Source organism: Marmota marmota, unplaced genomic scaffold (assembly GCF_001458135.2).
Source record: "Marmota marmota marmota unplaced genomic scaffold, marMar, whole genome shotgun sequence".
In the NCBI taxonomy this organism is placed as follows: Eukaryota; Metazoa; Chordata; class Mammalia; order Rodentia; family Sciuridae; genus Marmota; species Marmota marmota.
This window is the reverse complement of record NW_026000130.1, coordinates 954,034-972,015: the sequence shown is the minus strand read 5'-3', so window position 1 is coordinate 972,015 and position 17,982 is coordinate 954,034. Positions and strand designations below refer to the sequence as shown.

The 17,982-nt window shown below is 41.6% G+C and overlaps 1 protein-coding gene across 3 annotated transcripts in view; it reads left to right on the top strand.

Moving 5' to 3' along the window:
- The first annotated feature begins 4,498 nt into the window (after positions 1–4,498).
- The window catches only part of Kremen1 (kringle containing transmembrane protein 1), a 47,106-nt gene continuing 33,622 nt past the window's right edge, over positions 4,499–17,982 (top strand). Inside the window, exons 1-2 of one of the 3 annotated variants that reach the window (XM_048784946.1) lie at positions 4,499–4,788; positions 9,352–9,443. In XM_048784946.1, the coding sequence (XP_048640903.1) occupies position 9,443 (1 nt within the window). In that variant the 5' untranslated portion in view covers positions 4,499–4,788; positions 9,352–9,442. The remainder of the gene's footprint in view (positions 4,789–9,351; positions 9,444–17,982) is intronic. The other 2 variants (XM_015500145.2, XM_048784945.1) reach the window with 2 other exon arrangements.

Here is a 17,982-nt window from a genome sequence, read left to right as displayed (position 1 = left end):
TGTATTTCCAGTGTTGTGAACAGTGCCAGACACATGGTAAGTTCTGAATAAATATTTGTTGAATTAATGAATAATATCCTGGATATTAGGTCTGTTGCCTTCACTCATTCTCTTTCACTGGATACGTAAATATACAAAGAACCCTGTGCTTTTTTTATTTGTTGGTTGTTTTAAGCCACTCCTTACATAACTAGCCAAAGATTATGTCAGCTTCATAGCAATAGAAAATAAGGGAGGGGAGGGTCCTCATTACCTAGTGCACACCCCAGTGTTCTGATGAAATCAAGATGCAGAGATAACTTTAAATCCAGGACACCCTGGTTTGTTTTTCTTTTTTTCCCACAGTGTATGTGAACTGGACAAGTCTGGTTTAAAAAAAATAAATAATAGGGGCTGGGGTTGTAGCTCAATGGTATAGAGCTTGCCTAGCACACCGAGGCACTAGGTTCCATCCTCAACACCACCCAAAAATAAATAAATAAAAGTATTTTTTAAAAGTGAATAACTTGGGCTGGAGACACACCTCAGTGGTAGCATGCTTGCCTAGTATTGTGAGACATTGGGTTCAATCCCTAGCACTACATAAAAATAAAGAAAATAAAGGTATTGTGTCCGTCTACGACTAAGAATATTTTTTTAAAAAGTGAATAACATTTTAAAATAATAATAATCATTAAAATCTGGCACATTGCCTCAGTTTCCCTAGTGTAATTGAAAATAAGATTGAGTTCCAGGAAAACAGACAAAAACAGACAAGCCTGCACGTTCCCATTCCTGCTTTCAGATGACATCTTATCCCCATTCATGAGTAGGGTCACATGTATGGATGGCTGCCACATTCTTTTGTATTACAAATCAAGTCATCCGAGCCTCTGGGAACATGACCTACAGGTTGCTGTGGATTGTGGGGCTGCCCATTGGTCGGCCTGCATTTCTGGCTCCTCACCACTTCTTTTTTTTTTTTAACTTATTTTTTAATGCATGTGTTTAAAGTGTAAAACATGTTGTTTTTATATGTAAGATCTGATAGGAGAAAAAGATATATTAACACATGATAATTAAAATTCTAGCAATTGGCAAAGGTTGGCTTGGTGTTCTTAGAATCATCTAGTCTTGAGGCTCCCAAAGCTGATGATGTACCAGAATCACCTGGGCAGTGGGTTTTTTTTTTTCCTTAGAATTTTTTTCTAATATTTATTTTTTAGTTTTCGGCGGACACAACATCTTTGTTTGTATGTGGTGCTGAGGATCGAACCCAGGCTGCTCGCCTGCGCTACCGATTGAGCCACATCCCCAGCCCTGGGCAGCAGGGTTTTGTTGTTGTGTTGTTGTTTTGTTTTTGGTACCAAGGATTGAACCCAGGGATGCTTAATCACTGAGCCATGTACTTAGGCCATTTTTATTTTTATTTTGAGACAGGGTCTCACTGAGTTGCTTAGCACCTCACTAAGTTGCTGAGGCTGGCTTTGAACTCTGGATTCTCCTGTCTCAGCCTCCTCAGCCTCTGGGATTACAGGCATGCACCCCATGCCCAGCCGGGCAGTGTTTTAGTAATGCAGGTTTTCAGATTCTACTCTAGCCCTGAAGTTGGAATAGGGCTCTGGTTTGGTCCATACCATACATGTTCACATTGTTTTTCTCTACCTTTCCCACCTCTCTGTCAGATCAAATGCAGTTGCCTCATGGTATCCATAGGGTATTTTTTCCAGAACCCTAAGGATACCAAAATTTGCTGATACTCAAGTCCCTTATATATAAAATGTCATATAACTTGCATGTAACCTGTATATATCCTCCCATATACCTTAAATCATGTTGAGATTATTTTTAATACCTAGTACAATATAAATGCTATATAAATAGTTGTTATACTATACTTCTTAGGAAATAATGACAAGGTAAAAAAAGGTCTGCACATGTTCAGTTGCAGATGCAATGTTTTCTCTGAATATTTTGGTTAGTTGACTTGGTAGATGCAGAACCTTTGGATATTCAGGGATGATCTTCTACTCTTTTTTTTTTTTTAATATTTATTTTTTAGTTTTCAGCGGACACAACATCTTTGTTTGTATGTGGTGCTGAGGATCGAACCTGGGCCGCACGCATGCCAGGCGAGGGCGCTACCGCTTGAGCCACATCCCCAGCCCCTACTCTTTTTAAAAAAAAAAATTTTTTTTTTTTGTAAATGGACACAATACCTTTATTTTTTTAATTTATTTTTATGTGGTGCTGGAGATAGAACCCAGGGCCTCACACGTGCTAGGCACTTGCCTCTCTACCTCTGAGCCACAACCCCAGCCCCTGATCTTATATTCTTAGTGCTCTAAACAAAGGGCAGGAAAAGAGCAGTGGAGATGATGGAAGGGCTTTCTGAGGAGGTGACATTTAGTCTGCAACAGGAAGTATTAGAGGAAGAACATTTCAGGCAGGAAATAGCGTGGTGTGTTCACAGAATTAAAAGCAGACCAGTGTGGCTGGAGCATGGCCAGTGACTAAGGGAAACCTCGGTGCCAGGGGAAGAAGGGGCTGGGGCCACATCACACAGGCCCTGCAGACACCATGAAGAGTTGGGGTTTGTTCCAAGGGCTTTTGTTCCCCTGATATATTTGAGTTCTGTCTGGAGAACAGAATGTAGAAGAACAAAAGGGGGAAATTGTGAGGCCTAGACAGTTCTGTGGCAAGTGGGACTAAAACAGTGGCACTGAAGGTAGAGGGGAGACGGCAGTTTCAAGGTACGAGGACTTGCAGGTGAATGGGGAGTGTGAGGAGGGAGAGGATGGAGAGTAGGCAGACTCAAGAGGGTTCTGCTAGAGGTAGTGTAGGGTGGGTATCCACTTGCCTCCTTTGTAAATGGAGTCACTGAAGGGTCCCTTTCTACTGGGCTGGTGGTGAGTCTTCATCTGTAAAGCTCCTAGAACAGAGCTTGGCACACAGTAAAGTACTGTGTAAATATCAGAGCCGATGTGGATGACAGTGATTAGTCCAAAGTTGCACATCTGGTCAGCAAGTCCCCAAGAAGAAGCCAAAGCTGAGCCTCTTGGTTAGCGTTTGCTGTGCTGTGCTGAGCTGCCTCCTTCAGTTACCTTTGAACTTAGCTATGTACACTCTGTGGAGGCCTGGCTGTCATGGTACACGACGAGTCCCACTTAGTGTAACATCTGAGTGTTGCACCAAACTTGATTAAATTGCTGATGTTTTCCACGTAGCCTAGATTCCAGATTCTTTTGGCTATCCATAAAATTCTGCCATTTCAGACAAAACACAGGTCCTGCATGGTGGGAGGAAGGGGGAACTGAAGGGGAGATGTGTGGATAGTTTTTAAATATTAAAAGAAATACATTCCAGGGACTGGGGTTGTGGCTCAACAATAGAGTGCTTGCTTAGCACGTGCAAGGCATTGGGTTTGATCCTCAGCACCACATAAAAAAATGTAAATAAAATAAAGGTATTTTGTTCAACTACAACTAAAAAAAAATATTTTAAAAAAAGGAAATACATTCCATAATATCAGTGTGCCCATGTCGTCCACACGCTGCATAGGCATGGGTAGGCATGTACCCTCACCAACAGGAGACATTGTTCAGAGTCCTTAGTATCGGAAGTTACAGGTCACTGCATGCCAGAAGAAGGGAAGAAGGAAAGCTAAGAATGTTAGGGTAACTCCCCCAGACTGTCAGGTTTCTAGTGATACATCTTGGAGAAGTGTTTGAAGTGCTTCTCTCTGTCAGTTTCAACTAAGTTAATTTAAAAAAATCGCTCTTTGTACTGTGCCTTTCTCATGAACCTCTGTGAGTTTAATGCATACAATATGTGGGTGGAAGCCTGTCAGCCTCAGTTCCCATCCCCCTAGAGTCTGACAAGCAGATTTTAGAAGCACATGATTGCACCTGTAAGGATTTGCCACATTATGAAATGGGGCCTGAGACTACTTTCTGTGCATCCTATAGGAAAGACTTTCAGAAGGAGGTGAGAGAAGATGCCCCTCTGGTCTTTCCTTGCTCGGGCCCACTGCCTGTTTTGTTGCACCTATCTCTAGACAGCATGGGGAAGACTGTTCCTCATTATCAGGGAATGTGAGTCAGTCCCAGATTTGTGTGATTGGGATTCCAAAGCATTGCTGTATCCGATGGTCTTATTAAATCCAAGTGTCAGTGCAGCCTTTTAGACTGTAGGGGAGAAGAGCTCAGTTACAGCTGGTGACCTGGTTCTAGTTACCACACAGAGACACTGGCGAGAGCAATGACCCCCTCCGAGTACCCAGAATTCTACAGGCATGGCTGTTACCAACTGTTCCCAGATTTGGGGGTTTCCTGGTTCACTTTATAGGCTTCAGTACATCTCAGCTTCCTGTTTATATCCTAGATTGGATCTGTATACTTTAGGGGAAAATGTCCTAGTGTCCCAGTGTCCCAGCAAGCTAGTGCCAAGATTAGCCTAGCGTTTGCAGGGACCTTCTTTCAGATTTACTCAGCTCTAGCACTGTTAACTGTGGAGTGTTCAGGATCTAACAAAGTACTATCCATTTCCAGTTTGGTCCAAACAAAACAGATAAAAAACATCAACCAGAGGGAGTAGACTATAAATGTTGCCAGGAAATTAGTCTGCTCTGTCTTTTCTTTCTCCAGAGTGTTTCACAGCCAATGGTGCCGATTATAGGGGAACACAGAACTGGACAGCACTGCAAGGTGGCAAGCCGTGTCTGTTCTGGAACGAGACTTTCCAGCACCCGTACAACACTCTGAAATACCCCAATGGGGAGGGCGGCTTGGGCGAGCATAACTACTGCAGGTAAGAAGGGGCCACGGGACTGTAGAGATAAGTCTTTGATCTCTTGCTCTAACCCTGCTCATGATAAGGAAAGTGTTCTTGCTTCCTTTGAGCCAACTCAGAAAGCCTTTCTTGTCACGATTTTCTGAATCTTCCCACACCATAGACAGACAGACACACACACACACAAACACACAAATAATCTGTGACTATTTTCAACCTAATTGCTTTGATATTTACTGGCTTTTAGAGCACTGCTGTCCTGTCTGATCACTAACCTGTCAACTTGTCACTTTGGGAGGGTTTTCCTAGTTGGCTACCAGTGGACAATTCACAGACAGCAAAGCTTCTGAAGCTGGTGAGCATGTACTATTCAGACTGTCTAGGACTCGAACCTCCCTCTGCTTCTTAGCAGGAGAAGCTGACTGCCAGCCAGACAAGGATAACTTGGGAGCAGCTGTATCCATCGGATTTGTGCTCTTTATTTTTTTTCAGTAGACTAAGGTGTTTCTTTACTTTTCATCTCCTGTCTGACTTTAGCAAAGGTCATGTGGTGTCATCTCCCCCCTCACACACACCTGCAGATGGGGTTTGGCTGTGTTGCCAAGGCTGGTTTCTGCCTCAGCCTCCCCCTCCAGAGCAGCGGGGCTATGGGTGTGTGCCACCATGCCTGGCTAGCAAGAGCTCTGGATTTCACATCCATTGTGCTTCAGATGTATTCATGATCTCCTGGGGAGATGATCCTTGGCTTTGGTCAGGTTCTCCAAGCTATCTGCGATGAAAATAAGATAAGAATCACTGTTATGTAGGGACCAGAGCAAAGATTCTTAACACCTTTGGTTGTATCTTTTAGCTACTTACCCCCAAGATCCTGATTACATGACTCATGGTTCAGCAATGTGTTGAATTTAATCATTATTAGGACAGGTGCAAAGGCTGCCTCTTGAGCCATGAGGCCAGGGGAAAATGATTGCTGAGCTACACTCTGTGTCCCGGATTCTGTAAGTATGTTGGCCTCTCAATCATATGGCCCTGTTGACCCAGCTGAACCAACACCTGTGTTCCTGCATTGCAGGGGCCACGCGGTTTACCTCTGCCCTCATGTGCCTTTGCTGACACTCTAGGGCCCTCATGGTTACCTGGCGTCCCCAGGCCTGCGGTCCGTGTTTTCTTCATATTGCCCCTCAGCTCTTGCCATCACTTCTGTCTTAGCTTATGTCCAATGACCATCCCCCCATAGTTGCTGCTGCTTTATTTTTTCATTTGTTACTATGGAAGTATTAAAATTTGTTCCAAAATCACAGATATCTGTTGCTTAGATAAAGTCTCCCATTTTACCTCTTTCCTTGAAACCCTCCCCACCCAGTCCTACTATTGTACATGTGCTGCCTTCCAATTTGCTATCTTTGTATTTTATAGTTAAAGTTACATATGTTCACTGAACAAATGTTTCATTTTATTTTCAAAGTTGTACATATTTAATTTCTTGCATAAGTAAAAAAAATTAGTCACTCTCTATTTCTGGCATATTACCTTCCCCTAATTTGCTATTCATAGGAATAGTTGATTTGGGCTGGGAAGGATGTTTAGGCAGAGAAACAAGTATTTATTATTTATGTTTACATAGTTACTTGTTGAACAGCGAATCTCCTTTTCTTTTTCTTGTTTGTTTTGTGTTGTATTTTTGGTGATGAAGTCTTGCTAACTCTAACCCTAACCCTTAGCGTTCCAAGTGTAGCTGAGATCATGGACAGACGCACTGTGCCTGGTTGCTGCTGCTATAGTTTCTCCTCCTCCTAGTGAGCTGGAGATTGAACCCAGGGCTTCTAACATGGCAGGCAAGGGCTTTACCACTGAGATATACTCCCAAACCTCTAAAGTGTCTCTTAGTAGTAGACTTTTGGTTTATTCTACTACTCTCTTGCTTTCTGTCAAGCAGGTCTTCTCAGAAGAGCTCCTGTTTTTGTTTTTGATTTTAGGGTACTGGAGATTTAACCCGGAGGCCCTTAACCACTGCGCCCCAGCCCCAGCCCTAGCCCTTTTTATTTTGAGACAGGCTCTTACTCAGTTGCTTAGAGCCTTGCCGAGTTGCTGAGTCTGGCCTTGACTTGCAATCCTCTGTCCCAGCCTCCCAAACTGCTGGGATTACAGGCATGTGCCACCACACCCGGCAGAGCTCCTGTTTTTAAATTTGACTTTCAGTTAAATTTTAAATTTCCAATGAGACTTAATTTATAATTAAATAAATTTATAGTTTATTTATATGAAAAAGTTTTGTGTTTTTTTTCCCTGACAGATTAGCACCCATCTCTTCTCACAGCCTTCCAGAAACACACAAATAAATATCCATTAAGAGATCAGTGAGGGCCAGGAGCACCTTTCTCCTGAGCCCGAGCCAGCTGCAACCCTCTCCTTTGATTTGATGGAATGTACCAGACCTGAATTACCAGTTTATACTTCAAAAAAGGGAGGCTGAAATTGTTGATTATTATCCCATCAGAGAGTCCAGGCCTTTTGTTTCAGCACTTACAGTGAAGTAAGGATGAATTTGCTTGTTCTTTATTTAAGCTATTCTGATGCCTTTCAGAGTGGCTTTGACATTGATAATAAACAGTTGTTTTCTAAGGGCTTTACCCAATACTACATCAAAGCTGAACACTGAATGGAGGGAAGAAAATGACAGTGAAATATTGTTTAAAGAAGGGCTTTGTACAAGTTCTCTTACTTTGATTTCTCAGCTGTCACCCGACACCATGTTTGTCTTGTGTGACTTTTCAGACCCATCGCATCTGAGATGTCTGAGTTGGCAAGTGATGGGAATGTTCTTCTCTGGGCTGGGCTGGAGATATTTGGATTAGAGGGAAATGCAGAGACTGGGAAGAGCAGAGTTGGGGCTGGCACCTGCTTTTGGGCACAAAAAATAAAGGGACCCTTTGTGCCTGAGGGAAGCTTATCTTTTGGACCATACAATAGGCTTATCCTGCTCAAGCTTGATAGGGGTTGCTCCAAAGCTCCCAGCAGTGGGGTCTTTATGCCCATTTCCGGCCTAACTGGAGCGTTAGGTTTCCAGTATCCTGAGTCTAAATAAAAGAACCTTGGGAAGTGGTGAAGAGAGGCGAGGTTTCTCTGTGTGTCCAATAGTCCTTGCCATTATTTGATCCACTTCAACAGCATTACATGATGTCTCTGAATTGAAAAGATCCTAAAGGGCATTTATTCCAAGCTGTTCTTACTTAGAAATGAGAATAAATAAATCTTTAAAAAATATTGCTATATCCTAAGTTTGTGCCAGGATGACAAGATCACAGGTTCTAACTGAAACTTGGCACTGTTTTCTTCAGAATTTCTAAGGAGTCAGAGTTTGGGGTAAGAAATAGGACCCATTTCTGTCAAATGTGAGGTGACCAGCTTGTTTCTAATGGGAACTTGCCAGTGGGGTCTATATTTTGTGAATTCTTATTTTACCTTTTAAATATACTTTTGGAGCCAGGCATGGTGGTGTACAACTGTAATCCAAGCAATTTGTGAGGCTGAGGCAGGAGGATCACAAGTTCAAGGCCACCCTAAGCAACTTAGTGAGACCCTGTCTCAAAATAAAAACTAAAAAGGACTGAGGGGCTGGGGCTGGGGCTCAGCGGTAGAGCACTTGCCTAGCACATGCGAGGCACTGGGTTCGATCCTCAGCACCACATAAAAATAAATAAATAAATAAATAAAGTTATTAAATAAATAAATAAGTAAAATAAAGGTATTTATTTATTTATTTTAATTTATTTTTTATTTTTTATTTATTTTTTATTTATTTTTTTATTGTTGGTTGTTCAAAACATTACATAGTTCTTGATATATCATCTTTCACACTTTGCTTCAAGTGGGTTATGAACTCCCATTTTTAGCCCATATACAGATTGCAGAATCACATCAATTACACATCCATTGATTTACATATTGCCATACTAGTGACTGTCGTGTTCTGCTACCTTTCCTATCCTCTACTATTCCCCCTCCCCTCCCCTCCCCTCTTCTCTCTCTACCCCCTCGACTGACCTTCATTTCTCCCCCTTGTATTATTTTTCCCTTTCCCCTCATTTCCTCTTGTATGTTCTTTTGTATAACCCTGAGGGTCTCCTTCCAGAAAAAAAAAAAAGGACTGAGAATATAGCTCAGTGTAAAGTACCCTGGGTTAATCCCCAGTACAAAACAAAAACAAAAAACACCTCCAAATGCCAAAGTGCCATTCTGTGTCAGTTCACATACCATTAGCTTTGTGTTCACCCACCTGTTGAACCTCCACCTTCTGTCTGGCACAGTTGGTTTAGTGATCAGTTGTCCTCATTATACCTTGGTGAATTTTTTGGAGCTTTGCTCACTTCTCCCCAGCTTCAAGAACATGTCAGAGTGGATAGGCTTCCTTGTAGTATTAACCTGTTTTTCCTTCTTAATAAGAGAGGACATTGAGATATATGCCAATTATTAGAAATAACCAGAACCCAAAGCAATTCTTTATCTGTAAAATGGAAAAGCAACGAGCCAGTTAACTTAAAACATCAGCAATGTTATCAATTGTATCCTTTTCCCCAATAGAAACCCGGATGGAGATGTGAGCCCCTGGTGCTATGTGGCAGAGCATGAGGACGGTGTCTACTGGAAGTACTGCGAGATTCCTACGTGCCAGAGTAAGACTAATGTCCCATTGATGATGTACAGGACCTGTGCACTAAGTGCAGAGTGGAAGGTCACTGCCGAAGGACAGGTAGTTCAGGTTGGCGGATTTCCTGTAGTAGGTACAAGGAGAAGCCATCCTGGGATGAAGAGTTTTATTTTTTGAGGCTTTTCAGAAATAGGGATGCCCATTTCCTCAGCACCCCATTCCCTGGGTTCCTGGGATGGGTAAGCCTAGTGAGAATTCTTAGTTAATTTCCTCATGTTAATTCTTTCATAGTTAGAGAGAGCAATAGCTCAATATCAGGCTGGTGTGGGGGAAATTTGCACTTTTTGTAATGAATTTGGGGAATAAATTTTTTTGGAATGAACCTTCTTAAGCATTTTGAAACTAAATTATGAAAACATGTTATTATTTGGTTTTGAAAAGATCCCCTGAAAGATGATACTTGGTAAATAACTTGTTAAATACTATACAATGCCCATATGACGGTTCCTTTACCCACATTAGGGTAAAGTATTCTGTTGATTTTTATGATAATAATTCTTAATGAATTTCTTTAGCCTTTTTAAAAAAGAACTGTTTTCTAACTGTTTCCTTCATTTATTCCTGTATTCAGTGTTATTATATGTAGGGTACCAAGGCAAAAGGACACTTTGACCTTTTAGAGAGTATATGGAATAGAAGAATCTTGAAAAGAAACAACATCTGGGCTGGGGTTGTGGCTCAGTGGTAGAGCACTTGCCTTGCATGCATGAGGCACTGGGTTCAATCTTCTGCACCACATAAAAATAAATAAATAAAATAAAGTCATTGTGTCCATCTACAACTAAAAAAATATTAAAAAAAAAAGAAACAACATCATCATCATTATCATTATCACCATCATCATCATCATCATTATCATTACTTGGTACGGTACCAGGGATTGAACCCAGTTCATTCCTAACAAGTCTGAGCCACATCCCCAGTCTGTTTTATTTTAGTTTCGAGACAGTGTCTCTCTAGGTTGCTCAGCTCCTCACTAACTGCTAAGGCTGGCTTTGAACTTGTGATCTGCCTGCCTCGGCCTCCTGAGCCACTGGGATTACAGGCATGTGCCACCCTGCCCAGCAAAATAATCTTTAAAACAATGTAGAAACAAAACAAAAGAAAAATAAGATAGAAAATATTGTAGAAAGATGTTTCAGAAGGTTTAAAGTATGGAAACTAAAATGAATCTGGTGCTACAGTTATCCCTCAGTCTCTGAGAGGGACTGGTCCTAGGAGCCCCAACAGGTACCAAAATCAGTGGACACTCAAGTTCCTTATATAAGATGGTGTAGTATTTGCATATCATCTATATACATTCTCCTGTATGCTTTTAAATTATCTCTAGATTACTTATAATACCTGATAGAATGTAAATGTTGTATAGGTAGTTGTTACATTGTATTGTTTAGGGAATAATGACAAGAAAACAAATGTACATATTCACTGTGGATGCATTTTTTTTTTCCCCAAAATGTTTTTCATCCATGGTTGGTTGAATCCATGAATGTGGGACCCTCAGGTATAGAACCTAACAACTGTATAAAAAATTTAATAATGTAGTATTTAGAATATATACAAATTTTTGAGCTATTTTGTGTGTGTTTGGCTCTAGGGGTGGAACCCACTACCACTGTGCTGTACCTCCAGCCCTAGAATATATTTTTAAACAGGGAATCTAGGAATGGGGCTGTGAGCTTCCTAAAGCTGAAGAAAAAGATAGTTCATTCCTAACAAGTCTGCGAGTTTATTTTTTCCTTGTTGTTTCATATTTTTCTTTGCCCTGCCAGCTCTCTCACTGCTCAGATCAAGAGGCTTGTGCACATAGAGTGACAGGGAAGTTTGCAGGGGACCTGGGCCCCGGGCCCCTTCTCCCTCAGGCCCCAAGCAGCAGTCTGCATTCTCATGCTTCAAGGAAAAAGAAAGGGCTGCTGAAGCTGCTGCAGGCCCAGCTCTTGCCTTCCCTAACTCGAATGCCACTACTGCCTGGCAGCGAGGCCCCGCTTCACCATCTTCCAACCTGAGTGTGCCTTAATTCAGTCCCCAAATTGAGAAAACTGTAAAGACCAGAAGAGTGGGCTTTTGCCCAGTCTGCTTAATCAAATTTCTAAAATGAAAAAACATCTCATTCCGTCTGGCTCTAGTTGTATAAAGAAGAAAGGGGCAGGGGAGAGGAAAGTAGATTTTCCTCGGTCCATTTGTTCTACACAAAGATGGTCTTTTACTACCAGCCTGTGTCATTCTCTCAGGAATGACGAAGAGGGGATTTCAATCTGAGCACTTTTATGTGGAAAGATAATCTTTAACTCACATTTATAAAATATAATTTGGACCAGTAGGAGCTGATTCATGTGGTCATTGAAACTAGGTTCCAAAAGAGTAAATTATAGCAAAATAATACAAACCACCTAGCATATCTCTAATTTGTAATATTTGCCAAATATTCCTCACTGACCCAAAGAAAAAAATTAAATATTTTTTTCCATTTTTTTTTTTTATTGCACTTTGATAACCTTCTCAAATGCTCTAGGTAAAGAGACTTGTAAAAGTTGGGAATAAGAATAGCACCTCATTGTGGGGTTGGAGAGTAAGTGGTGTCTAACTTTGGTTCTTTGGAAAACCCTTTGGTTCACCTTGTGGTCACCAGGGCGCTCCCCATTAAGCCGAACCTCAGACCTGGAATCTGGCAGAATATTGTGCTTCCATTGTGTCTGCTTAACACAGATGAGGAAAACCTCTAGTGCTTTCTGCAGCAAGAGACCTTGGTAATAGCCTGGTGGATTTAACAGAGATGCAGCTTGCCTCTTTTAGGCCAGTGTTGCCCTATTTCTGGATGTGGAGTCATACTTTTCATGATTAATACTAACCCTCTGTGTAAAACCTACTGTTCATGATTAGCACTGAACTTGTCATACAGGAAAAGGCCTGTGACATGATCAGGTTCCTGGAAAGTTCATATCTGAATATACAGGCCCAGCAGGAGCCAAGGGGAATGAATGTTTAGGGACAAAGCAGAATCGGGTTGAATGGTGGGCCATTGTGTGGAGACGGGAATCTCTGCCCCTTGGCGTCTTACGAGAAGGCCTACAACAAGCAGGAGGCAGCGATGAAGTACGGTTCAAAAGGGGCAAAGAGAAGTTTGAATGGTGCTCTTGACCTACAGAGCATGGATCAGAACTTACTGTTAAAAGGAGAATAACTCTGAGGTAATTGGATTTGGCCCTCAAATTGTTTCTGCCAGTATGTTTCTTAGAAAACTCAGTTCTTATTAGAGCCAGGAAAAATAGATTTTAAAAGCAAATTCCAACATCATCAAGTTTAACATCCCTCTAGATCCCATCCTCTAGATTTCATGGTCCTGTTGATTTTTTTTTTATCTTTATTTTGTATATTTATTTTTATGTGGTGCTGAGAATTGAACCCAGTGCCTCACATGTGCAAGGTGGGTGCTCTGCCACTGAGCTACAGCTGCAGCCCTGGTTTGGTTTTTGAGGGGGAAAATCATTTGGCCTAAAATCCTTTCCATATTTCTCTTTTATTAAATAATCATCCTCACCATTATAATTCCTTTCATTTCATTTCTTTTGAGGGACATTTTGTGTGGCCTTTGCTTTACTCTGTTTTACCTGTGGGTTCTTCATAAAAGTTTTGTGATGATTTGAAAAAGTGAATTGCATAATTGTGAGTGGGGGAGTGGTCTACAAATAGCATTTAAAGACAAATATCATTTTCTTCACATAGCTGATTTGATCCTAAGGACACTGGCATGAGAAATTTACCTTCTCATTTTTTTTTAGGTTTATAATATTGCTAAGTAATTTTATTTAAAGGGGCAAACTAGAGGGCTAAGTGATTGCTTTTGGAATGTTGAGACCATAGGTGATCAGTTTTCTCCCTCCTAGTATGCTGTGCTAGGGTATAAGTATGTCAGGAGGTATTAATCCCATCATCAGACCATGGGGTGTCCAAAGTCCTGGGATCATTTACCACTGCCAGCAAGCAGACTTGTCCGGGAATCATCAAAAGGAAATGGCATGTATGCAGAGTGGGGATTGATGGTCCATTCCTGTTCAACTTCTGACAGATTTGGAGGTCTAGTCCTTGATCAGTTTCCCCTGTTGCTTTAGGGCTGCATAAATCTTGCTTGGTCGACAATATGTAAGACCATATTAGTAGACTGAAAAATAGGAGGATGAAGCAGGGGAGGCTTTTGGAAGCAGCATCAGTATTCCTCAAAAGTCAGAATGATTGCCTCACAAGGTCCTTATGATGCCGAAGCATCTCCACAAGTAGGGGTGGCCGCTGAGGTGAGCGCAGTTCCGTGGCTGGAAGTCCCCCCTACCTTCTCATTTTTGAAAGCTATTTTTTGTTTGCTAAAAAACATTCACCTAGTGCTGGCGTTGTGGCTCAGTGGTGGAGTGCTTCCCTGGCACATGTGAGGCACTGGGTTTGATCTGCAGTGCCACATAAAAAAAATGAATGTATGAGGGTCTGGGGTTGTGGATAAGCAGTAGAAGGCTCACCTCGTACATGCAAGGCCCTGGATTCGATCCTCAGCACCACATAAAAATAAATAAATAAAGGTATTGTGTCCAACTACAACTAAAAATAAATATTTAAAAAAATAAATAAATGAATGAAATAAAAATATTTTGTTCATCTACAACTAAAAAAAATTTTTTTTCTTCTCTCTCTCTTTTTTTTTTTTCAGTACCAAGGATTGAACTCTGGGACACTTAACCACTGAGTCACATCCCCAGCCCTGTTTTTGTATTTTATTTAGAGACAGGGTCTCATTGAGCTCCTTAGGGCCTTGCTAAATTGCTGAGGTTGGCTTTGAACTTGCAATCCTCCTGCCTAAGCCTTCCATGCCACTGGGATTATAGGTGTGCACCACTGGGCCTGGTAAAATTCATTTTTGAAGAACAGGCATTTGAATATAGACTGACTAAAATTTTAAATTAATTTTATAATATTTCATTTTATATTTATTGATTTACAACTGTACTGGGAATTGAACCCAGGGATGCTGTTATCAGAGATACATCTCCAGCCCTTTGTATATTTTATTTTGAGACAGGGGCTTGCTAGATTGCCCAAGCTGGCTTCAAACTCATGTTCCTCCTGCCTCAGGCTCCTGAGTATCTGGGATTATAGATGTGCATCACTCCACAGCTTAGAATATTTTAAATATTTTAAAAAATACACAAGTATTCTAGGCATAGTGGCATATATGTATAATCCCAGGGACTCAGGAGAGCGAGGCAGAAGGATCACTAGTTTAACACCAGTCTCAGAAATTTAGCAAGACCCTAAGCAACTTAGTGAGGCCCTGTCTCAAAATAAAAGATAAAAAGGGTTAGGGATGTGGCTCAGTGGTAAAGTACCTTTGGGTTCAATCCACAGCATCAAAGACAACAGCAACAACAAAACATAAATGTAACATTCAGAGTATTTAGATTGAAATATGTAACATGATTAACCTAAATTATGTTACCTTTTTTTTTCTTTTTCTTTTTTGGCCAAACTGGGGATAGAAACCAGAACCTCGCCCATACTAGGCAAGTGTTCTACCACTGTGCCACATCCTCAGCCCTGTGACATGATACTTTTACGTGTTGCTCACAAGGATCTGAATTCATTGTTATAGTTTGTTATTAAAGTTTTAGCTATTAGCTAGGTTTGGTGGCATATGCCTGTAGTCCCAGCAGCTTGGGAGGCTGAGACAGGAAGATTGTGAGTTCAAAGCCAGCCTCAGCAATTTAGCGAGGCACTTAGCAACTCAGTAAGATACTGTCTCTAAATAAAATATAAAAAGGGCCAAGGATGTGGCTTGATGGTTAAGTACCCCTGGGTTCAATCCTCAGTACCAAAAAAAAAAAAAGAAAAAGAAAAAGTTTTAGCTATTAAACTTATTAAAACTATTAGTTATTTAAAGTTATTAGAACTATTCATTATTGAAGTAGTTATTAAAGTTAGATATTAAAGCTTAAAGTTTAAAATCACAAAAACTTCAAACATATTTAGAAGTTAAGCTCCTTAAGCTCTGACCATATACCAGACCTTGTATCCATGGAGGATAAATTGATGGTGTAACCTGCCGCTTATAGAGAGCCACCATTCTAGGTCACAAGACAGATCCATGAACAGAGGAGCACATACAAAATACTCCATGGTGACGTGAACAAAAGGTTGGGATCACCAAAGAGTGGGATCTGCCCAGGGAGGGGGAGACAGGGCCACATGTTTGTCCAAGAAGTAGGGCCTTAGCACAGAGCTTCTTAACTTTAAAGTGTATTCAGTCACCTGAGATCTCATTAAAATTCAGATTCATTTTCAGTAGGTCTAGATTATGCCTGGGAGTCTCCATTCCTCACAGACTTCTGGGATGCCAGAGCTGCAAGGCAACTTGAAGTAGTGAGGGTCTAGGTGGAGGTTTGGGTGGAGCAGAGGTAGAGAGGTCTTGGAGGCAAGGAAACAAACACGCATGCTCGCTGATGAATTCCAAGCAAGTCAGTGTTGTGGAAACATAAATTTTAAGAAGGAAGGAGCAAGAGATGAGCTCTGAGTAGATAACCATGAGACCAGGTAAGAGGTCTTGTGGTCTGGTAGGAGCCTGCACTTGGTCCAGGAGGCTGAGGAGATGCTAAATGTTCAAAGGACACATTCCTCCGTAGCTCCTGAAGCCTGTACTAGGGATTTGGGGTGAGCTCTCTCCTTTCTAACCCGTGATAAATGTCCTTCACAGGGACCAGCTCTCAGAGCATGCCAGCAAAGGCACCTTGGCCACGTGGAACCCCGGGTCAGTCTCAGCCGGTTACCTCAAGTTCTTTTTAGCTAAATAATTGTCCTGGTCTGGTTAAAATAGATTTGTTTTCCTCAGCTGTTAGTATTTGCCTTACAAAAATGCAGCCCCCTAAACAGGATTTGAAGGCTTCCTATTGGGATCCCTAGTAAGGAGTTTCAAAAGCTGCCTTCAAGAATTTGAGTAGAAAGCCAAGGGTGCTTTGGCAGTGGTGGTCAGGGCGGTCTCTCAATTGTAGAAATATTTTCTTTCTGTCAGCACTTTCTGCATCTTGATGTCAGCACTGCTGTTCAGTATTTTTCACTATTGTCAAGTGCCTACCATGTACAAAATATTCACATTTACTTTATCTTAACTTTTTCAGCAATTCGGGGAAGTCGGTAGTGTGTCCACTCTCCCTCCCCCATTTTATAGATGAGAAAATCTGTAGCTCCATGGTTAGGTGCTCTGTTGAGGATTGTACTCAAACAGGATTCGAATCTAGGACTCTCAGTAAGCCTAAGCCGAGTGCCTTTTCCTTTTAGTACGTGAGAATAGCCTCACTTCCTTTATTTCCTTGGAGACAGGGGCTCTACAGTTGGTGCGGGCTACCACTGAGGTCTTTTTTCTTTTTTTCCTGTTGGGGATGGATCCCAGGGCCTCGCTCATGCTAGGCAAGTGCTCTACCACTGAACTACATCCCTAGCCCCTGAGGTCATTCTTTAGAATTTTCTTTGTGGATTGTTTGGGAATCAAAGTTTGAAATTCAGATAGTATGCTGAATTATTAAGATTGCCTTTTTGACATCGTGGAAAGCAGAGGATTAACTCAGTGGCGACAGAGGGTCTGCAGTCCATGCTGTTAGCTCTAAGTCATTTTCTTTTCTTCTTTGGGTTTGGGAAATCCCCAGCCCCAGGAGCAAAGCAGGCTGCCCTGGTATCCAGGAAGCATTTACTGCACAGCAGAGCCCCCCTTTAGGAGGCTGGGCCTTCTCTGCAGGGTGTTCCTGCCCAGCTGTTCTCAGCTGGGAAAGGGCTCCCCAGCTTGTACCCTTTGCCCAGAACACTGCATCAGCAGCTTTGTGCAGGCCTCAGGGGCTTTCCTGTCACTTCGTTTCACTGTTGTGGTTGAAACTCACCTTCTCTCTCAAGACACAGCTCTGTTCATCATTTCTGCTTTGCAGCCAAAATGAAACCTCCCACTTTCCTCAGGAGCTAAAGCAATATTGAAAGTGACAGGAATAATACAAATTTTGTGGTCCCTCTTCTGTGTTTCAATTGTAATTATTTACTGTTTTTGTCCAGTTGAAACCTTTATGACTACCCAAATTGTCCTTGTCAGAATCCTGTTTTCATGTTGATTGTTCTTGTTCTCTATGAGTACTTTTGTATTCCTAACTAGACTAAGCTGTTCAGAGGCAGAAGCCAGGGTAGCTCTGGAATTTCTGTGAAGCAGAGATTAAATTAGACAGGATTTCTGTGGACCTGCATTTTCATAGCAGGCACGCTCATTTTACATGGATTGTGTGTTTATTTGTAGAGGGGTGATGATGGAATTTATGGTTCTTCCCCCACCCCGCATCCAAGCATCTCCCTGGCAGCCATTAAAATAACCAAATATTTTATTAGTCTTACTCCACCCAGCACAGTAGAGGCCAGACCAGGTGCTCTCTAAATATTCTTTCCTAGTCCTATGAAGTCATATCTCTTCCCATGAGATACAATACAAGCTACTGGAA